The sequence below is a fragment of the Pavona decussata genome, unplaced genomic scaffold (assembly GCF_977016875.1).
Source record: "Pavona decussata unplaced genomic scaffold, jaPavDecu1.1 SCAFFOLD_215, whole genome shotgun sequence".
NCBI lineage: Eukaryota > Metazoa > Cnidaria > Anthozoa > Scleractinia > Agariciidae > Pavona > Pavona decussata.
This window is the reverse complement of record NW_028145620.1, coordinates 60-22,674: the sequence shown is the minus strand read 5'-3', so window position 1 is coordinate 22,674 and position 22,615 is coordinate 60. Positions and strand designations below refer to the sequence as shown.

Below are 22,615 nucleotides of genomic sequence, written 5' to 3'. Positions count from 1 at the left end.
CAACAGCGCATAACAATCCTGGATGCATAGCAGGTGACGACATTGTAGTTACCGCGGATTGTTGTACAGGGCGAGATCTTATAACATACTTTATCCCTTATTGAAAGTCGTAGTAAGAAACCACTTACATTTAGTTTTTGAAGCTTCTTGGAGAACTTGAAGAAATGAGACGAGTCACAAACATGCGTTTTGCAGTGAGCTGGACAAATTGGTGAACAATTTTTACATAAATGTCCATCAAAAAGACAAAATAGAAAACGAATCAGACACGCTTTCCATCGTTCTCGAGAAGCATCCACAGATGTTTGGACGAGTACAATTCAAATATGAACAACTTCCAGAGCTCGAGAATATTGAAGCCAATACAAAGGGAACAACGCAACGGAAGCTCTTCAACTCGACGACCTCGACAGTCGTTTTGCCCAAAACCTGTTTGCGCATCCACGAATTTGAAGTTTTGTCCCGCACAATGTGGTTCCTGATAACCCTGCACTTTTGGCATCGCCCTGAAAGTCGATGTTGCCACCCCTCTAGACCAAAGAAAATAAGAAATAGTGTCTGTTGATTCTTGTTTGTTGTGTTTTTATTGTTGTTTATGTATTTTTTTTTATTCTCTTTTTGATATTGTCATCGCTGCCCTAAACGGTAATAGGTGCAACACACGTCTAGATATCTTTCTATGTATTGTTATAGTGATTTGTGATTGCTAACTAAAAATATCAACAATTTATTGAGGGGTAATTTCCAGCAATTCATCTAAGAGTAGTGTTACAACAGATGGAATGGGGATCCATAGTTGACACGGAGGCGTCAGGTCAAGGCAGGCAGACAAAAGAAAAGAAATGAAAAAGAAAAAGTTAGGAGTCCACGGCGGAGAAAGGGCAGAATGGAGAAGGAAGGGGAGAAAAAAAATCATCACAGTACAAAATCCCCTTTTATTCATGCGGTAAGTATTCTAATTAAATTACAGTGTATACAGGCAATACTGTTTGGTTGAGAATAAGGTACTGTCTTTACAGACAATAAAGCGCAAACACGATTAACAAATTTAGAGGTTAATCGGAAATTTTTGCGAATCGTCCATTTTGGCAGTTAGGCAAAGTCACACGTCTAGCCTACGTGGCTCACGCAACCGGAGATTAAGGCCGATTTCCGAGGTATTGAGGAACCATGAGTATTGCTACTTGCACCTAGATGGGATGCTAGACCCAGAATGAAGTTAACCCAAAAATTTGTTACCGGGACCCATTTATACACAAGCTTAAGACAGACAAGTAAAAGTAAAAGCTGTAAAGTTGTAAGCATCAAGTATTCAAAACGCAAATATCAAGTTTTCTGTGTTATTTCGTCTTCCATGTAGAATACACCTGTAGTGTAAAATATTGTATTGTATGTCTAAAGAATTGTCTCAAGTTAAGCATTAATTACAAAAAAAAATTGCAAAACTTTTATCAAACTTCCTGTGATTGTCAAGTATTCCAAAATGCAATAGAAAAGACAGGTCACCGTGACGGCGAAAGAGCTATGATCTTCTCAAGTTACTTGCCATATCTGTTAGCAATAGATATTACAAAGATAGAACAGAACTTACTAAAACGTTATATATAGAATGTATAAAGCACTGCCATATCTGCTAGGAACAGAAATTACACAGATAAAGCAGAACTTACAAAAACGTTATAAAAGAATGTATAAAGCATTGCCATATGTGTTAGCAACAGAAATTACACAGATAAAGCAGAACTTACAAAAAAGTTATACATAGAATGTATAAAGCATAAGCAGCAATTAAAACTGCAATTCTTTTCAGGGAAGCAAAATATGAAGCAATATTGACTAAAAACGTGGGTGTTCTCATTTAATGAGAGATAAAAAAACCCCATAAAACTTGGTAATTGGCTGGGCTTACATGTAGCATCAAGGACAACGAACCATGTTTTCAACCTGGAATCACATGAAATAAACAACACGATAATGGAGAGTCCAATCCAGACCTCCGATTGAAATCGTGGGTCGATACCAGTTTTTCAAATCGATCAGATACGAGTGCGATAATTTTTCGATATCTGCATTTTTTAATATCGATATTATGACGTTTAATATCGTCCATGATTGTTTGTGACGTCATCACTAATGGTAATGCTGATGCTCAAGCCATAATTATATAAATGCGTAAGCTGGTTGACTACAGCACTCTGGTGAAGTGAAGTACAAGAAAACAGTAAAATACAGCGTAATTGGGATTACAACAATTAGGTTTTAACGAAAATATAACTTATTCTGATACAGTGTAGCACATAGTTTCAAGTGGTCACGTAACCAGTATCCAGAAGTATCGAACAACCGATATTTCTTGAGAGTATCACTATTTTCAGGGAAACTCTAATATCGATTGTATTGAATATTTTATATTGGTATCGGTACATCCTCGCTGCGCACCTTGCACCACGACTACAGGACATGGACATCATGTTTTTGCCCTTGCTCATAAACAGGCTTCTAGTTCTAGTCAAATAATCTGAGGTTGCAAGAGATTTTTGACACCGGCTAAAACGTTCCGTGTAAAAATGAAGGATGGCTGAATGATACTGTTAAAAAGCACGGCCAAGAGAGGTTTCAAGAAATGATCCCCATGCAGTCACAATGAGCACTCCTCCAAGGACACGGAGCGCAACGAAGTGAAAGATGAATCTCAAGAGCTCTAGCACAAAAATGAAGGCAAAATCATTAATGATCCGAAGTGTGCTGAAAAATTCTTGCCAGAAGTAGTGAAGCCACTTTTCAGACCTAGGAAAAGGCCAGTAAACTGTAGTTTGCGGTAAATCACAAACTCAAAAGGTAGGTAATGTATACAGTATATATAATTTATGATGATCGCTTAAGTGCATGAAGCTCGAGTAACAACTTTCCATCTTTTCATTTATATGTGAAAAAACATACATGTAAATGAATTATAAAAGTGCAAAAGGGTCACATATTGCTCCAAGTTGCTGAGGTTTAATAAAGCATGCAGTTTGCCTTTTGCACGCTGAATGCTACCAAGGCTAATTGACGAGGAGTTTAATGACAGTTTAATGAAATGAAATCCTTTGAAATTAAACTAAACCCCGGCCTTTGATTGTGTCAAATATTGTCTGGTTTATTATACAGGCGTACAGCTGTAGTTTCAGTCTTCTTTTGCAACACTTACATTGAATAGTGGGCACCTTTAAACATCTGACAGTTGACTGTATCAACAGTCAATAGAATATATGTCCTTTGTAAGATTTTTACAGGAGTAACAATGTTGTGGGTTAGGATACTGTGTAAGCCAGTCTTTTTTTTTTTCTTTTAGTTCCACGTACTGTACATATAAGAACAAGGTGCAGTTTTTTCCCAAGTACATGTATATAATGATAATTATAAAGGTACATGTACACGTATGCATAACCAGGGGCCAAATTCACAAAGTCCCTATAAAAGAGGTTGTATAACTTTATTGTTTCCTTAAAGTAACATGTTGTTATGCCAACAATAACTTACTGTTCTGAATGTTCAGAAACAGTATTCAAAATCTCAACTAAACAACTGAAGGCTTTGTGAATCTGGCCCCAAGACTTGAATCACCAAATTATACTTGTCTGCTACTTCCTTCTCAACACTCAACCGGTGGTTGTGGCCATGATCGAAATAATATGAACATCTGCAAGAAGCAAATACATGTACAACTGCAACTGCAGTCAAAGCCGTTATTGTGGCTTTCAACGTTTCGAACGCGTCCGTCAGCTCCAGGGTATACTTTGGTTATTCTGAATACAGCTCACTTGCCTCTCACAGCATTATTATCGGCCACCGTAACTATGACATCAACTTCGACATTGCAGTTCTCAACATGCCATTTCTTCCTTGGTACTAGAGTGTGAAAGACATCCCTAATCCAGCGTTTTCAGAATGAATCCACGATTCTTTGCACGAACTCTATTCCCTCACGGGGATTTCTGGTGTCCTTAAACGGACCTTGTGGTACCTCCGGAGTTGCTCTTCCATGTCGTTTGGACACAGGTAAGCTCCGTTGTCTGGATCATTGGGGATGCGCCCGATGGGACGATGATTCAACAGGTTCGCGATCTCTAGAAGGCAGGTGTATAACTTGAAAGGCGTCAGAAGTTGTTCGCCGATTGCAATCTTCAGTGACCTCTTACAGCTCTGTATAAGGGCTTCTGCGCATCCGTTTTGGTGTGGCGCAGCTGGCGTTGTGAAGATCCACTTAATGCTCTTTTCTCCACAAAACTCGCGTAACTGATTGTCATTAAGGTCCTTCACCATCTCTCTCAGTTCGTTAGCGGCCCAAACCATCTGTGTTTCGTTATCGCTCAATATCACTGCTAGGTACCCTCGAATTGAAAAGAATCTACTCAGAACTTGAATGAACTCCATTGTAGTTTGGTCAACTGCTAATTCTAGATAAAGAGCTCGGGTGTTTAACACGTGAAGATGACGCCATAGCGCTTAGCCGTCTTGCTTCTCTCTATTTTAACGTTATAGGAACCAAAGTAATCACAGGCGGTGTAGTAAAATGGCAGAGTGTGTGGTGCTAAGTGGAGGACAGGAAAGTCTGCTATTGGTTGCGTCTCAGCCTTATGTGCCATTTCGCGGCAGAATCCATACTTAAATTTCACGGACTTGCTTATCTTGTTCGCTTTCAAGATCCAAAACTTCCTTCTCGTCTTGCCTGTGGTGGCTGCTACACCGGAGTGTCCGGACTGATGAGCGTGTCTTGTTACTAGCAGGAGATCCAGTGGTCACTTGGAAGAAGGGCGGGGTGTCTGGTTTTATAGGACACGATAGCTTCATCCACTCTTCCTCCAACTCTGATAACCCTGTTTTCATCTTTGAACGGGCTGAGCGATTTGAATTCACCTCTATCCAGTCGGCTGAACAGGGTTGTCTGTGCTTGGTTTATCCAATAAATCTCTGCTTGCTGAAGCTCTTCAGGGGTCAGCGGTCCTTCTTGTCCGTGTTGGTCGTATTTTCTCAGCCGTATCTTTACTGCTAGTCTGCTTATTCGTGCCGTCACACGGATCAGTTTTCTCCAGCTTGAGAACTTATGTGGATCAATACCACTGCTAACTTTCGGTGTTGTGACTGCGGTCAGAATCTGCATCTGACGGCGTTCCATGTGTTTCGTCTCTCGAAGTTTTAAATTTTTCTAAAGTTAACAAGCCGTAAAAACCCGTTCGAATAATTTCTCAGTGAAGAGTTCTCTTGAGAATACCTCATAAGCGATTTAATCTATCCTAATTGTCCCCAACTCCCGATTACGAGCGTGTTTAATTACGACAGACTATTCGAGTGGTTGTGTCGCGCTTGATGCCAAAACCACGTCGCATTTCGTTTCTGAACTCGTTGTTTCTTAGTGAATACAGCCATGGATTGATTCCAGAGGATGTGAAAGCTACCGCCTCTGCCCAAAGCCAGACTAATTCCATTTTTTGCTTTGTACAATAATTGCTCGTTGTCAGATCGATAAAAGACACTACCAAGCTGGGAAGCCAGTAAATAACAAACATCGCTACAACGAAACCTACAGCTACCAGTTTTTCGATTTGTATCTCCTTCGGGTACGAGCTGAGTCCGTTGGAGGTGAGCATTCAGTATTTTCCTGGATTGCCTTCTTGCTAACACCAAGATACGATAGTAACAAAATATGATCATAATCATCGGCAGGAAAATGGTTGTTATCGTAACAAACATCCACAGTGAGCGGCGATGTATCTATCCAAGTTCACAACACACAAGCTGAAAGTTGTTGTCACACTCGTTTGAATCCAGAGGCAACCGATGGCCATTTGGAGCGAATGGTTCGATGCGCGAGGTGTAGTAACACACCGCGCTATCCATACTGGATCGATCACCAACCCTACTAAGAAATCCGCCAGAGCTAATGAGCTGACGAGTAAGTTAGAAATGGTTCTGAGAGCACGGCATTTGTAAACCACCCAAAGAAAAGCTCAGTTACCAAGAATAGCAGGCAGCGCGATGAAACAGTACAGCAAGGCGAGGGTAATTGATGATGGAAGCGATAATTCTTCACTGCATGAATATCCCATGTTTTAAGTTTGAATCAAGCAGTCGTCGTGTTGTTAATTCCTTTTCTGCGGCGACGAACTGTTTTGAATGGCTGTTTGAGTATGCAAAACACCTGTTTTGACTGTTGTTTTGGCCATTTGACAGTTTTGATTGCACCTCCTTTGGTATCAGCTGCTATAAGTTTAGCCTCGATTTCTTGCTCAGGTCACCCTAAATGCGAGGAATTTTGCCATTCTTTCTTTTAGGAATACTTAAATGCATGAACTAGCCAAATCGCCTTCAGAGCTTATGCTTGATTCTCAAAATCAGTTAACCGTTATGAAAACGATTGTTTGTTTTTCAAAGGGATATTTTCGACTTTTTGCCAGCCGGCTCTTATGTTTCTCGATATTAATGTCTGGTAACTGTGATTGCACCATTGATTGGAAGTCCTTTGCAGGTGATTGGATGAATTTGAAAGGAGGCCAACTTTTAATTTAAATGCTTCACCGACTGTACTCTCAGCTCGTTATCAATAGTAATGAAGTACAAGGCTTGGTCCTTGCACTTTCATTTTTTTGTCTATCTATGAACCGTCTATCGGCTGTCACAGCATCGCAATCGTCAAACATCATCTTGGGGTCAATGTAATAATTTTTAAAAAACTTTTACATGCCAGGCTGCTGGTTTGACGTGCGCAAACAAAACCCCAAAAAAGAAATAAATAATCATCGTTCAAGACTTCTAACCGCGTTTCTTGGACTCATTTTGTAATAGCTGTCAGGCAACCAACCTTTCGTAGACTGAAAGAACGCACACCTAATTGCGTTTGGAGTCGAGATTGTATGGGACATTTTGAGAGGCGTATCTGGCATCCCCACCAACTTAGCAAAGGAGAGAGAGCCTGGAATCGAGATCATCGAACGCACTGCCTACTATCTTTGATTATTACTAGTTTTAGAATGTAAAAATATTTTAGAATATAAAACAAGGTAGTAGATCATTGTGACAGAACGGTTACAAATGTGTAAGCTGACCTTTCCTTGAAATCAGGCAAACAACAGGCAGTAAACTTTAAAAATTGCGCGAAAATAATGATTACGTGGTCACGTTTACCGTGTTCTTGATGCTTAATCTGTTTATCATTAATTTTGAGTTCTGCTGTCCTTTGTGTCGAACGATGTTTCTGTCGGTTGTGCGCAAATATAAAATAGCTGAGATGGACATATATCCGTTAGAGATAACGCAAAAAGGAATTTTCTTTTAATATCTGAACTTCTGCCGTTATTATAGTAAACATCTGGTGTCAAGCCCAAATAACAGTGGAAGTAACATAAAAGATTAATCAGCAACATGTTCAGAAGCCAACACTTTTGCCAATGAAAACTAAACAGCTTAGTATTTGCAGTGTAGAGCAGAAAAACTATGAATAAATGTTGTTTCACGATAGCCCTGCACAGCAAAATAAACAAGTAAATTTAGTAGAGTCCCGGTAATAAGGTGTCATCGAGCCATGGAATTTTAGTGGTGTTTACGAGTAAGAAGAGGCAAATAGACAAAAGAAAAGATTAAGGTGGCATAAATTCGAAAGTAAAATGAAATTTAAAGCGGCTACCAAATGCAGATTAAGAAGATAGCTGATTTTTCTGTTTTTAATTTGTGTTTGCTGTTATCGCCGTCATTTGCAACTGTATAAAGAACATGACACTTGGGACTCCGAAAGGTGGCCGTTCACGGTCGCATTCCATGTGGTCGGATTGATGGGGTTAACAGACAACAAAATGACTGGGCCACAAGAAAAGTGACCACAAGAAACAAAGCTAGCATGCGGTCGTACTTATGGGGTTTTGGTAAGCTGTAAGCTGGGTCCCATCCATTCTAATGCAAAACAAAAGGGTGATAGTTCTCTGCAACTCATTTGCTATAAATTGTCCTACATGTCAAACGTTTTCAGGTGTGAACGTTCTCAGTGGAAGAATCCGTTTAACAGAAGAAGTTCGTTGCGATCAACATCGACGTAAAACTACGCGTCCCTTTTCTGGTCTACATTGTTAATGAGGAAGTCCACTTCTCTTGTCCACGCACCAGACTCGCCCAATACTGTGCGAAGACCACCTATTTAGCAATTAAGTACGGCGTACAGCAATTGTCAAGGAAAAGACAGTGGCTTATCTCTCGTCGGTTGTATCCGGAAGATAGGATGATTGTCTTTAGGCAGCAACTTTCTGGGAAAAATGCGTCCTCGCTGATAACTATGAGCTGCATCCTTCTGTCTTCGACGATTTCACTCTTGGACTTTAAGTAGAATCTTTTTGCAGTACAAGTTTAAAGTAGTTATTATTCCTCTTAACTGGCACGAATGCGTTTGCAAATTTATGCAGCTGTTTTCACAAAGAGTTTCTTTGGCAATTTCAGTTGGCTTCTGTGGTTCTGACTATTTCACATGCAGCCATTCATCGACTCTGATATATGGGATAATCATGTTATAACCAATCAACAATCCGTTTACATTCAGTGATTTTTTGATTTACACGTCCGCTGGGCAAGCGATCGAATTAAGAGAGTGTGAGTTTACTTTCGAGCTTTGTAAACGCGAAAAAATAAGTGTCATGAAAAAATTAAGTAAATAAATAATTCAATTCAAGGAAGCATGATTAAAAGGCGTATGTCGCTTTCGGAGACATAGATCTCACAGCTTTGACAAAGCCGGAAAGGTTTTTCACATTTATTTTTTGTTTTTTGATTTTTCTTGTAAAAAACCAAGCGGAAATTGCTATTCATGTCCCATTTTGTTTGCGACCAAAATTTTTAATTAATTTGCTGGCTTGCGTTATTCATGTATATATTAATGGGTTTCTTACACCACTACACCGTGCTTTTATCTCTTTTTGTGGATAATGGAAGGTTTGTTAATTGACACATATCCTTCTACGATGAGGGTTTCTCAAAATGGGGCAGGTGTTTCAAAAGGCGATGTATTTTCAAACAATTACAAGGGTGTGTATCACGTGACGCCCAAAGGTTTTTATCAAATACTGAAAGCGAGCCATCAATCGATCCCTTAGTTCTTCGGTGGGTCAAAACTCGAGATATGACAAATCTCTGTAGTAACAAGTTATCGTTTCCATCATCAATTACCCTCGCCTTGCTGTACGGTATCATTGCACTGCCTGCTATTCTTGGTAACGGAGCTTTTCTTTGGGTGATTTACAAATGCCGCACTGTCAGAACCATTTCTAACTTACTCGTCAGCTCATTAGCTTTGGCGGATCTCTTGGTAGGGCTGGTAATCGACCCAGTATGGATAGCGCGATGTATTTTAACACCTCGCTCTTACAACCACGCTCTCAAGATAGCCATTGACCTGTTGTGGATTCAAACGAGTGTGACAACAACTTTCAGCTTGTGTGTTGTGAGCTTGGATAGATACATCGCCGTTCGTTCCGCTCTCCTGTACAACCAGATTGTGACTTACAAACGATGTTATGCTGCAATGTCATTTGTATGGATCGTATCCATCGCGTTTGGTTTGTCACGAGTCTGGGTTACAAATCCCGCAAACCTGCCAACACTGTGGATGTGTGTTACGATCATAACCATTCTCCTTCCGATGATTTTGATCATGTTCTGTTACTATCGTATCTTTCTGCTAGCGAGAAGGCAATGCAGGAAAATTTCAACACAACATGCTCACCTTCGAAGGGTTCAGCTCGTTACTGAAGGAGCTCGAAACCGAAAAGCTGCCAAGACGGTGGGTTTCGTTGTAGCTCTATTCGTCATTTCCTGGTTTCCCAGCTTAATAACATCTTTTGTGCACTTGACGACGACGGATTACTGTGTGAAGCAGAATATGCGTTTGGTCTGGCTTTGGGTAGAGCTGGTAGCCTTCGCATCATCTGGAATCAACCCATGGCTGTATTCACTGAGGAACAAGGAGTTCAGAAGTGAAATGCGGCGTGTTTTTGGCATCAGACGCGACACAACCAAGCAAACATCTATAAGTGTACGGCCACAAACGGGATCGGCATCAAGTAGCGTTATATGTAAAATTTGACAATGTTCTGCAAGTTTACGTGAAACAAAATAAATACAATTAAACAAAGTTGAGGAACAGCGCGTCAAAATAGCTACTTTTGTTTTCACCATTTGGAGGTTTATTTGGACCAAAAAGGTTTGAACCATAATTATAATGTGACTCATTGTTCTTATTCTAATTGGAGGGAGATAAAACCTTTCAAGCAAGAATGGTGTGATGAAAGGCTACCATGTTTGTTTTTCTTTTAATATTTAGTGCAACTTTCCTAGAGTGTCGAATTTCCCAGGGACAAAAAAAAAATGATGTCGCCGTATTACTACTCACCGTCGGTAAATGCCCTGCAATGAAGCTTTCATTTAATTTTTGGCACTCTCGAATTTTATTCAGGTTGTCATCTGATAAGGCCTCTTTACACGACAGAACACTTAAGATAACAAATAGTGCCAGGTTTATAACTTACATTTCAATGAATGATTTCATGTATTGATTTAAAAGGTAGATCACTCTTGTAGAGAAAAATAAACGGTTGTATAAGGAAGTCTTTACTTGTTGATAGCTGTCATCAGAGTGCTCAGAAATTTCGTCTTCAGACATGGAACATTGTATAAACTTCGTTTGACTCTCCATTAATATTATGTTAAACACCTAACGACTTTTGGCTTGATGTTGCGTCTTTTATTAACGTAACCTTTTTTTTCCCTTTGCTTATCCCCCGTGTCTTGAACTTTACAAGAGTGAATTTTGTGTATTTATGATTCACCGCTTACTTGACATTTTCGACGTTTTCCCTTAATAGATATTAGCCAATGCTTACATGGTATAAATTAACGGGAACAGGTGTTTGTATAATCGGCAATCTCCGTTATATTTACAATGTAGCCTTGTGTGTAAAAACGTGGAGTTTATATACTCTAGGAATTAGCTTACGCGGGCATAGTTGGTCCTGGTTGCTGGTTTTAGACGGCCTGTCTTTATGAAAAGGTGCTCAAGGTATTTGAACTTGTCATGCTAAACTTTTGTTTTATTGGTAAGTTGCTCGTGCTTGCGGTAGATTGCGAATTAAATTTGTAGTTGATCTTCCTCAGGTTATCGATAAAAAACGAAACGAAGAAAAAACCGAGAAGTTACATTTTCATGCTTTATATTCAAGAAAATTGAAAATGTGCTTTAAGTTTATCGCTGTAGTTTGGTTCTTTAAGGGACCACTGTCAGGCAGGTGACGCGCTTGTGCCAATTTTATGGTCAAATATGTTATTATTTTCCACCACTCCGGATGCTGCGCTGTTGAATAAACCTTGTTAAATCATCAAGGGGGATCAAGAAACGGTAGAAATGTAGCCATGATGATAATTTGTACTTTGATTACACACGCACCAATCTTTTAGGATGTAAACTTGATTCTTTTTCTCATGCGCTCTTTCGTGATACAATCTACTTTTAACCTTGTGGTGGTAATTACAGAATAGGGTTAATTGCCTTCTCCATTTTAATTAAATGTCGTTCGTCTATTTAACATTTGACAGGAAACGGTTTGGTTATCTGCAAGTAGCTTACAGCTAATAATGATAACATCTTAGATCAAAACTGTCAGAAGATTTTGCAAGGCCAAGCTAAATGTCAGGCACTTTTTGCCTATGTCTGTAACTACAAGGTATACAACAAAACGTTGTTTTAACCAGAAATGCATTAAGTTATGGAGGGTAACACTTTTTCTGATACTATGGAAATTTTTTTTTCGTGTAAATTCAGCTTAATTTGTTTGAGTTGGGACGACCACAATTACACAACAGAAAAATTGCTTGAAACTTAACAGCAAAACGACAAGTTAAAATCAAAATAGTGTACGCCTCGAACCCGGGTTGTTATCCATTTTTCTGCTATCCATTTTCACTACACTAACGAGGGTTAGCTGACGGAAATTGTAATTTTTGAACTTATTTCTTAGTGGTAGCCATGACAACAAGTGACAGCTAACCGCTTTCAAATTAGTGCTTTATGTCACGATAGCGTACAAAACGCTGTTCTCTGCCTACATGGAGCTCTGGATCTATTCTTTTAATTCTCTTCCCAACAAATGAGCTTCTGTTCTTGGCTACGTCAGGTTTATGAGTATTGTGTAAACGTCATAAGGTGTCCAGCTTTGGAGTCCACCCTTTGGTGGGATGCTAGTCCATCAGAGGATACCTAACATGAAATGAATGGAAATATTACCACTCCCCCTGGATGAGATTTTGTTGTACAGTTGACCCTCCATGGTAACATTGGTCACGTGTCGAATGGTCACTTAGTGGAGTTTATCGTAAGGCCCAAGAGTTGTCGCGTTGTCTTAGGAGAACTGTATGGTGGCCCATCAGTGCCATAGCATTTTATGCAGAAATTTCCGACTTTTTTATTGAATTTTTTTCATTTTTTATTTTAGTTACATTTCATTTTATTTTTTATTTCATTTTATTTTTATTTTCAGTTTATATTTTAGTTGTTTTTATTTATTTTATTTCTTATTAAAAAATATTGTAAAATGAATTAAAACAAAATAAAAAATAAAAAAAATGCCCTTGGCCCAGGTGTGCCATAGCCCATGATGCATTGAGGTCAAACTGCAACACAAACATGGCGGACAAGCGAAAGCAGAAGCCGTGGGTGGCTTTCGAAAAGCAGATGAAAGCGAAGAGGCAGAAAGGCGGGGGTGCTAAAAACGAAACGGGTAACATTCTTGATAAGCAAGAACTTGTTGTTCAAAGGCTGAGCTCAGAAGTCTCAGGGAAAGCCCAAAAATATACGCGAGTGGGACCACGTGAATTCGTCCAGTATGACGAACAAGAACTCACCATCGCAGGTATAAAAGCAGCGTGCGAGAAACATTTTTCGTCTTCCCTGACGCAAGGATTGTCGTGCGATGTGTTAGCGGGGGAGCAGGGACCTTCTTGTCTAGCGATAAAACACATCCCCGACTTAAAGGTAATACACATAAGATTTATAAAGGGCTCGACATCTTTTGAGAAGCCACAGGATGAAGAACATTCCGCTCCTAGCCAGCAATACTCGACATACTCCAGTGCCCCGCCGATGCCTTCGGAAGTGGAGGCTTTAGGGAAGCATTTAAGGCAAGAAGCTCTTCCAAAGGATTCAACAGTCGCACGTGGGTTGTTAAGAGATATCTAGATGGTACTGTCAAAGAAATCAGAGATGACATAAAGTTGACAGTAGAATAACACACGAAAAAAGTCAATCAACCTCAATTACTGGCCCTCATTCTGTATATCATAGGAGTGTATCACGGAGAAATATTCCTGGAAGGACCCCCCATAAATTAAGGACATAATGGGAGTGCTCCTTAGCAATTTGGAAGGCGTGGCTCCAATTTAGTTTTGTTTACAAAACATTAACTGACATGTTCACAATTAATTTGCACTAGTGATAAATTCGAAACGTTCTCCAGAGACAATGCCACTTAGCTCTACTTCATTTACAACATAAAAAAAACACCACAAGTGCTGCAACTGTGGATGTTGTGAAACTGAATCTGCTAAGTGGTACCAAAACTGCATTTTTTACTTCAACGGAACAATTATGATAAGCACCCCCATCAGATTTAAATGGGAGTCCCCCAGGGTTATTATTGAGAATAATACAAACTTGGGGAAAATCTAGCTTCATTGTTCTTACTTGGCCAAACTCCCTATTTACTTTGTCCAAATGTTTCCAAAGTTGTGTGCATATATGCTAAGTAAATGCCACTTCCTACATTTGTATGGTTTTTTTTACCCTGCCGGAACATTGAGCTTGACTGGTACCCATTCACAACCCTTTGTATTGCAGCCATTTTTTAGACACAAGTCATTCTAAACTACACCATACTTTAGCTACATATACTTTAAAGTATGCTCAAGAGCTTTGAGTTCTTGTTTGTAGCCTTGTTTTGCAGCCTCTTTATATTGTTTCTCTTTCTTTCAGACATGGCTCAGTAGTTTCTATTAATATCTTTTAAATATTGTAACATTCTGAAGAAATGTCCTAGAGCTGGACAGAAATTAACCCCAAACTGTCTATGCTATTGGCCTGTCTATGACTGGAGGAGACACATTACAGTTGTTGACACTGTTAATTATTGATAGTTCTGCAACCTTGAGCAATTTTATAGAGAAAGTACTGCTATATTCCTGGTATAGTACATGGTATGGAGACAGTTTTGTTTGTAAATATCAAACTTAAATGATATTCACCCTCAAGTGGAATTCATGGTGACGATCCATTAACCTAGTTTCCAAAATTTATATTACATACAGTACGTTCCTGTTCTTAAAGTTCATGTTAGGTCTCACCAACGCTTTAGTTTCTCATTAGGTCTGACACAGATATTGTTCTAGTTATAGCAGCCAGGGCTTTGGCTACTGTTATTGTTAATCAATCAGGGAAATGTCACAGTAACATGAGGCAGTGACAAAAACGTAACGTGGAGTGAATCACTTTATGTATATGTACATACGAAAACGTAGTGCGACATGAAGCACAAAACTGTTTCCTGATTTTCGTTGCTGCAACTTGTATGAAAACCCAACTTTAAGTACTTGCTTAGTTTAACATTGTTTGTCTAAGAAACCTCTTACACTTGACACACGTTTACTATCGTTTACTATCGTTTACTATCAGGACAAACTACAAATTTAAGAAGTGCTACAAATAGCGCAGATAACTGTTAAGGTAGCTTGGAATCCAGTTGTGTTTATAAATACAGTGTCAAGATTTCTGATTTCTGATGTCATTCTACATTTTCGAAGTCTGTTTTGAGGCACATGTAATGTTATAATAGTAACTTTAATAGTGGAAAATAATTAAAGTTGAATATTTTCTCTGAGGTAACGAAATGCATGAAGTTCAACACAGTCATTGGGATCCAACGCCAGTGGGTCAGGAATTATCTGCTCACACTTGGCTCTGAAATCTGGTGGTAAATAGTAACCATAGCCACCAAGTACATCAGACAGCTGTGGTACCTCCTCAATTAACCTGTTCTTCTGTTACTTCCATCCTTAAAGACAATTAACTGATGACTGACTATATTACAGCATTTACTCACTTATTGATTGCTTATAAATGGCTCACTGTAACTCTTATTTGCCCCAACTTTCCACAAAAAATTGCATTAAATAAATGCATTAATAGTTTGCCTTGAGATATAAATATGCATTAGCAGCCTCCTCTGGCTCAATATCATCAACATTTGAGATAACTGCTTCACAACGAGTGCGGAATTCAGGATCTAAAAAGTCATCAGTTCCCTCTAATACTTCAGACAGTTCCGCAACTTCCTTCAACTGATCTTCATCAATAGGAAGGCCACAATTTTCACCCCCATAATGCTCAGGAAAGAAGTAAATGTGGTTCGGTACTCCAGTTGGAAGTTCTTTAGACTTTTGTTTGCGACCTCGGTGAGAATTCCATACAGTTTCTCTGAATAGATCGAGTTCTTTCTGGAGTACTGGGATGTACACAAATGCAAGTAAATCTCTGTCAAAGGAAAAAAAGGGGTATTGTTGTAAATCAATGCTTTATTATTTTAATTTTTATTAGACAAACATAAATGGGCTTTAATAAACCTTAAATCATCAGTAGGAGTATTGTAGGGACCTTTTCAAAAGCATGGATTCCAGGTTAATGAGGCATTAACTGGCTGTTTTTGATAAAGAAAGGTTGGTTAAAAAAAAGATCTCTAGAGGAACTGAACTCTAGAGGAATAGTAGAAGGGTGTACTTCCGTACTACCACATTTCCCACATCTACATCTTCATTGACATAATGGGGAGGGGGGGGGGGGGGGGGTTCATGCGTTGAGGAAAGCAATATCCTAGACAGAACCCAAATTTTTCAACCAGTGTTTGAAAAGGGTCCTGTATGGCAGATATGAGTAACCTCTCTGAGTCAAGGCTTGCTAAAGCTTATGCCTGAGAATAGGTATTTACACAAGATAATAAAAGAAACAAAGGACTTGCCGATGCATTTTATTATCGCGTTCATAACTACCATCCTCTAACAGTTGCTTGAGCTGATTCTTGAAAAACCTCTCCATCCTGTCCAAAAGCTCTCTCCACCAGCGCTCTATCTTGTTTTCTGTGGAAGGTCCATAGAGTACACTGTCTGTGGGATCTTCCAGATCCTCATGTTTGCTTCTAAGATATGAATGCATGGTTGCTAAAATTCCTGTCTCACTTCCCTTATCCATCCGTACTCTTGATGGCAGTACTAGTTTTGTCCCAATGACCAACAAAAGAAAGAGAAAAAGAAAGAGAAATGAATAAAGAATACAAACAAACGAATAACAATTAAAAATTACCACAAGTCAGGCCACTTTACTGTATAAAGGGTTAAGCACGCAAGACAATTTGATTAACTGTAATATCTGATCAAAGTCCAACTGCAACCTAGACCACCACTTGGATGTACCATATTTCTCTAGTGATTGTGGTATAGGCCTGTAATTCATGGTTGAACTTGAAAAAGAGCCAGCAACTACTCTTGATCAGCAAATTCCAGTCACTGAAAGCAATGTTTGCACACTGTAGAGATTTTAAAGGTTCCAATAAACGTTGTTTGTATTAGTTATTGTATAATTGTGTCTACATACCTTGTCTTTACCGCCTTATGTGCCTCCTAGCTGGCACAGAGAGAATTAAGTACGTAAGTATACCATGTCTTTGTCTTGAAAATATAACTTACCTCTAGATTCATAAAGATACTCCAAATAGTATCGACCAACAATTTTAGGATTGCTGTTTGAAGTCCAAATACGAAGAAACTGCACTCTGCCACTAAATGTGTCTAATCCTCCATAGATGCACAATGGGAAAGTTGAATTTTGGTAACCACAAAGTTTATCATGTCCATCCAAGGACATTGTCCAATCTGAACCCTATAATCAAAAGAACATGCCACATCACGACATGGTGACAATTCATAAGAGGGAATTGCCAGAGGGGCTATCTAGAGAGGGCCCAGAGATCGCACAATAGTAGTGGTCTTCTAAATTAAAATTAGAACTGAGAAAAAAGCCGCATCACAACCGTACATAATGACTTTTGCACGTGAACGTCCACATTCACAGTTGTAACAGAATTTAGCTTGCGCTTACCTTTGAGGAAAAAACACCCTTTCGAGCTCGTTTTGGTTGCCCGACACCTCCTCGTTCTTTGAGGCCGCTAGGATCAACGAATTTCATCATAGCGTAGACCATGTTCCTTGGAACTTTTTGGCCGTGAACTTCTCTTATCTTTTTGTGCAACGCACGATAACCCAGTAAATTTCCGGGGCCATTCATTTCCTTGCGAACAGATTCTTCCAAGTCGTCCAGTTCTATTTCATACTCGATGTACTTTATATCGAAATAATGCAAACGACGACAGAGAGTACGGAAACTCCAAGCATACATTGGATATTTCGTGGAAACGAAATCTAATATCTCTTTTCTCTTCAGGTTCTGTTTAACGTATTCCTCCAAATCCTGCTTCAGTTCCTCGTCGCCTTTCCAGCCATCGTTTGTCTGCGCCGCCGCCATGTTGTTGTAGAGTTCGAGAGCGGGTCCTGGCGACTACTCAACCTCAATGCATCATGGGCTATGGCACACCTGGGCCACGGGCATTTTTTTTTTTTTTTATTTTGTTTTAATTCATTTTACAATATTTTTTAATAAGAAATAAAATAAATAAAAACAACTAAAATATAAACTGAAAATAAAAATAAAATGCAATAAAAAATAAAATAAAATGTAACTAAAATAAAAAATGAAAAAAATTCAATAAAAAAAGTCGGAAATTTCTGCATAAAATGCTATGGCACTGATGGGCCACCATAGAACTGGCCGTTTACAACCGCCTTCACAAAACCCCCTTTGAACTCCCATATAAACTCTGTATTTACACATTCCCGTAAGTGGCCGCGGACACTTTCAGGATTTACGATTTGGACTTTTCCTTTGCTTTTAAGCTCACGTAAGCGGACACCCGAAAGGAAATCCTATTAGCCTCTGAATCTTATTTTAACTGAATCAACCTCACATCGCTGTTCGTAATGATTTTACAGTGCATTAATCACAGTTATCGCCATTATCGCGGCATTTCAGGAGGCAATAAAATAAAATAAAATAAAATAAAAAATCATTTTATACGGTAGTCATACACTGGGGAAGAGACAGACAATTTGGAGAAGAGTTTTCTGTTTGTGGAAAAAGACAAGAAGGCCAAGACCAGGCAGCAACCATAGACATGGAAAGTCTGTTACGAGTTTTTAAAGTACTCCACCACTTGCAATGCCTCCACAGCTCAATATGAACTGAATGTTTCTCTTTTTATTTATTTTTTTTTTGGCATCGGAAAATGATGCAGAATTGTCGACAATATTGACGTGTGTTAAAGGTGCAGTGTCACCTATCTTTGCATCCCTTTGAAAAGTAGAAAGATATATCTGTATCAATGGAAATGTTAAAATAATGGTCCAGTTTTGTTAACAACAACCACACTAGTACACGGAAACTTATATCAATTATCTATGGCTGCGGATGACTAGGATGGAAATGGCCGGATTGTGTAGTTGGGAAGAAATCGCTAAAACTGATCATGATTTCAGTCTAACAACAATTTCATGTTAGAGAAAAGTAGTTTGTCAAATATTTCAGCAGTTTTGACGGAAAAAGCAAGAAAAATATCCGTGACAGTGTTCTTTTTAACTCATACAATAAAAGGTCAAATTGTATAATCACCAAAAATTGTTAACAGAGTCCATTGTTGTTGTAAGGTTATGCGATCTTTGCATAAACGCTTCCTTTGGGGAGGATAGCCGCCCTCCCCCCCCCCCCCCCCCCCCCCACCTCCCTCACTGGACCTCTGGTGTCTTGTGATTGACGTTAGGGACCTTAAGCAGAGATGACAAAACGGAACGTAAAAAAAAAATACCTTCGCGTCTTCTGAATAAATTCGCGATGTTTATACTCTCTAAGGTTGTGTAATGTGGCCGACTATCGAGGACCTAACGTCGTAGGGGCGCCTTTAAAGTTCAGAAAGAGAAAAGAAAATTAATCATCATGAGTTGACGTTCTCCATAAAACCTTAAATTTGGTCATTTCACGTTGTTGTTTTGCAGAGGACGGCAAAGAAATGTACCAAAGTGTATAATGGACGTGCAGAGCCACTGTTTTGCTAGTTAAAACTATTTTTTTCTGACAACCTCGTCGTCGTCGTCGCTGCTTAAGGTCCCTATTGATTGATTGATTGACTGATTGTTTATTTTGTTTTCAGTGTAATACGTCAGAAGCCCAGAGTGGTGTTAAACGTGGCGCATTCACTCATCAGCCATCTCTCTCCTTTCCTGAGGCAAATCGATTATGCCTTGGACTGGATGCACGTGGAAGCCGGCAGAGCAGTTTACAGGTGCTATTTTTTTGTCTGCAAGCCAAATTCAGAAAGAGTATCTAAAAATGCATGCATGCGAAACGCACTCCGCTTACATGTGTAATTAATAGTTACTACTCGGAAGTTGCTGTTATTGGTTTTTTTTTGCGCCCAGTTATTTTCAACGAAATTCGCAACTGTTTGCATCTTTTAAAACTAAACTTTTCATAGGAGACTATGTTTGAATTTATCCATAGTCTGAAAATTGTCTGCAGATTTATGTCAATTACACCAATACAAAGGATTTAACCGTGGAAATTGGCTGGTTTTGAATTGCAGACAAGGCGAACAGTCCAACTGTATTTATATTGTGTTAAATGGCCGTCTGAGATCAGTTGTTACGCTGAGCAATGGTAAGAAGGAACTGGACCGCGAGGCTGGCCGCGGAGAACTCATGGGCGTGGTAAGTTTCAGCCGCAGCAAACGTTTCTAAGATTGTACACAGTATTTCTTGCATAACAATGTTGGACGCACGGCTAAACGTCATTCAACGTGACGCAACATTCATCCAACTAAAAATGAACGTTTGGCGACAGCTTTTAGTATTAAGGGCATGATAAAGACGAAGCATTTTGTAATGGTTTTATAAAGAGTTCGATTAACTCGAACGATTTCTTGAACGATTTCAGGTGGAAGTTCTAACACAAGCTCCGAGAGCGACGACTGTTCACGCCATTCGGTTTGTCTATTTTGTTGCGTCTTTTCGTGCTTTTTTTTTTGTGTGTGTTTTCCTGTTTGTTTGTTTGTTTGTTTGTTTGTTTGTATTAAGGAGTTTTTGAGGATAGGAACCGGAAAAACTGATTTTCCTTTTGAGCTGTTAGGGAACTTAAAGCACAGACGTCGTGAGCCTCGGACGGCAAATAAAATTGGTGTCTAATGTTTCCTTTTCTAGCCGCGGGTTTGCTCTTCACCACGGATGGGAAAAGCTCTTTTTTGACGTCTGTGGCTTCACGTTACAAACACGATGGCGTCAAATCGCTGTAAAACTAAATGAAGAGCGAAATTTAATTGCCGGTTGCCGTCTGTGGCTCGCGAACGTCTATGCTTAAGTCTCCTAATTAATTGTAAGAAACCTTCATTGTCAGGGCGTTCTGTGCGTGTAGGTGTATGTTTTTTTCATGCGTTTATCGGCTATCGGCTTAGTAATTCACGATGGCGCGTGAGAAGGTTCCTCTTAACTTAAGTTGGTTTGTGCAACTGGCGCCAGAACCTTAAAACCAGTTATCTACTTTCTGATAGAATTTGCTTTCTTCGCTGTCACTTGAACTGTGCAGAAGTGTAACATTTTATAATCAAATCATTATTTCCTCGTAGGGATACGGAGTTGGCGGTTCTTCCGGATGGACTACTTAATACAATTAAGAGACATTTTCCACAGGTAAACTTGGTTTCCTTTGCTGGCTTTTGAACGCTGTATGTCTATAGTGATATCTTCGGTAGAATGTATGTGAACCTTATAATAATCCCCTCGCTAACATTACGCTATGTGCGATGCCATCTTCCTTTATCTTCAACTTTCTACTTTCCTGTGAACGCGCTCTTTCAGTTTTTAGGGAGTCAGACGCAATTAACACTCTGACGAGGTCATTGACTCACTTGTTTTTGTCGTAGTCCTATACCCGTGGCAAACTGATTTCAGCTTAGTCATATTACATTGTCCACCCTTGCATTTACTATCTTTCTGTAGTTCGCATATATAACCTGTTTTCCTTGTTCTTTAGGTCGTTGCACGCCTCATTCATCTGCTAGGTGAAAGACTGCTTGGACAGTACAGACGGAGTAATGCAAGAAGTGAAACATTACTCGGTATGGCGGCACAAAGTCACTTTCCCAACATTCAGACCATTAGTTTTTCATTTTTACAACATTTTGTTCTGTTGTTGCTGTTTAACGTTCCAAACCTCTTTTTACCACGCAGATAAATTGCTCCTGTAAAATTACTAAAAGGAACTCAACAAAATTCTGGCATATTAGCAGGCATCTTATCCAGGAAGGGATAAAGAAAACTGATCTCCGGCTTAATTCTGTGGAATGTGTCTGAAATTCGCGATTTCTCAACTATTTTGCACTCACTTTTATTTTGTTTTTGTTTCTTAGAAAATCATATGCCGGTGGACAATCAGATTTTTGGCGGATCAAATCTCGGCACAGTGGCCATTGTACCTGCGTCTGAAGATGTACCCATATCCAATTTCTCATTTGAACTCAGTTTAGCTCTTCACTCTATAGGTAAGTAAGAAAAACGAACAAACAAACAAGCCAACCATCTATGCAAACAAAGAATCAAACGAACATCACACAAGCGACAAACCGGCACAGAAGTAGCCTGCGAGCTCAGATCCCTCCGACGGGAAGAGGACCATTTTTCTCGGAATATCGAAGGATTCTCTGCTCGCAGGGTAGCAAAGAAGAAGCTACCTAGACGACCAACCAACCAACTTATAAACAAACAAACTGCATGGTAATCAGGGAGAAAACCGCGTCGTAAGTCGCGATTGCTGATTGTCTTATTTGTTTTAACGTATAACTTCCTTATTAACTCACAATCCCTTTGAATATTTACAAACTATAAAGCGAATAGTTCATCCCTTAATTCTATATCCCACTTCACTGACTACAGCCTTGACTGGACGATGGTATTTATGTGATAGAAGAAGTTTCATTGTATTTCTGTTCACATATAATAACTAGCAGTAATGGAAAGGATCCCAGCTTTGATGGTAATGTTCTTTGTCTTGTTTCCAGGCCCCACTCTTTTGTTGACCAGCTCTTTGGTCTGTAGTAGGCTTGGTAGCTCAGCCATGGACAGGTAAGTGAATACCATCCGTGCAGTGAAATTATGAACTTTACAAAAAGTCTGTAAACATAGGACTTTTATGTGGTTATTCTGACACTGTTTTTAGCTGAATAGTTAACTCGCTATCTTTGCCTGCCCTCGACCGTGATGCCCAGGGTTTATTCAAGAGCTTTTGGCATTGCTCTCGTAGAAATACAGTTGCGCATAGAATTAGCACTAGTGGTGGATCACGTGTAGCCTGCCACGTAGGCGTTAAAAGCTGTAAAGGGAAGGCGGAAATCGGACACGCGCACGAAGC

General features: G+C 39.4%; 3 protein-coding genes and 2 pseudogenes across 3 annotated transcripts; 2 read left to right on the top strand and 3 right to left on the bottom strand.

The window, feature by feature from the left end:
- Nucleotides 1-672: 672 nt before the first annotated feature.
- On the top strand, nucleotides 673-22,329 carry LOC146459828 (patatin-like phospholipase domain-containing protein 7; the record flags this gene model as incomplete). Its single annotated transcript, XM_085088751.1, has 8 exons — nucleotides 673-946; nucleotides 19,368-19,499; nucleotides 19,800-19,923; nucleotides 20,150-20,199; nucleotides 20,835-20,898; nucleotides 21,242-21,326; nucleotides 21,618-21,749; nucleotides 22,266-22,329. Coding segments are annotated over exons 1-8 (755 nt in total), but the record flags the coding sequence as incomplete, so codon positions are not given.
- On the bottom strand, nucleotides 3,635-4,628 carry LOC146459832 (uncharacterized; annotated as a pseudogene).
- LOC146459831 (trace amine-associated receptor 6-like) lies at nucleotides 5,310-6,089 on the bottom strand (annotated as a pseudogene).
- Nucleotides 9,137-10,897, top strand: LOC146459830 (trace amine-associated receptor 7c-like). Its single transcript, XM_085088795.1, has one exon. The coding sequence runs from the start codon at nucleotides 9,140-9,142 to the stop codon at nucleotides 10,100-10,102; it is 963 nt and encodes a 320-aa protein (XP_084944921.1). The 5' UTR covers nucleotides 9,137-9,139; the 3' UTR covers nucleotides 10,103-10,897.
- Nucleotides 14,700-17,609, bottom strand: LOC146459829 (uncharacterized). The gene is made up of 4 exons (XM_085088816.1): nucleotides 17,210-17,609; nucleotides 16,798-16,990; nucleotides 16,074-16,323; nucleotides 14,700-15,592 (listed from the first exon to the last, which is right to left on the bottom strand). Exons 1-4 carry the CDS (start codon nucleotides 17,504-17,506, stop codon nucleotides 15,241-15,243), a joined length of 1,092 nt encoding a protein of 363 aa, XP_084944942.1. The 5' UTR covers nucleotides 17,507-17,609; the 3' UTR covers nucleotides 14,700-15,240.
- Nucleotides 22,330-22,615: the final 286 nt, after the last annotated feature.

Bases quoted from the DNA above. Each gene is read 5' to 3' on its own strand.
- LOC146459830 (XM_085088795.1), top strand. From the start codon at position 9,140: ATGACAAATCTCTGTAGTAACAAGTTATCGTTTCCATCATCAATTACC.
- LOC146459829 (XM_085088816.1), bottom strand. From the start codon at position 17,506: ATGTATGCTTGGAGTTTCCGTACTCTCTGTCGTCGTTTGCATTATTTC. The intron at 16,324-16,797 runs GTAAGTTATATT...GGACAAAACTAG, and splicing joins GTATCTTTATGAATCTAGAG to TACTGCCATCAAGAGTACGG. The intron at 15,593-16,073 runs GCAAGTCCTTTG...TTCCTTTGACAG, and splicing joins CGCGATAATAAAATGCATCG to AGATTTACTTGCATTTGTGT.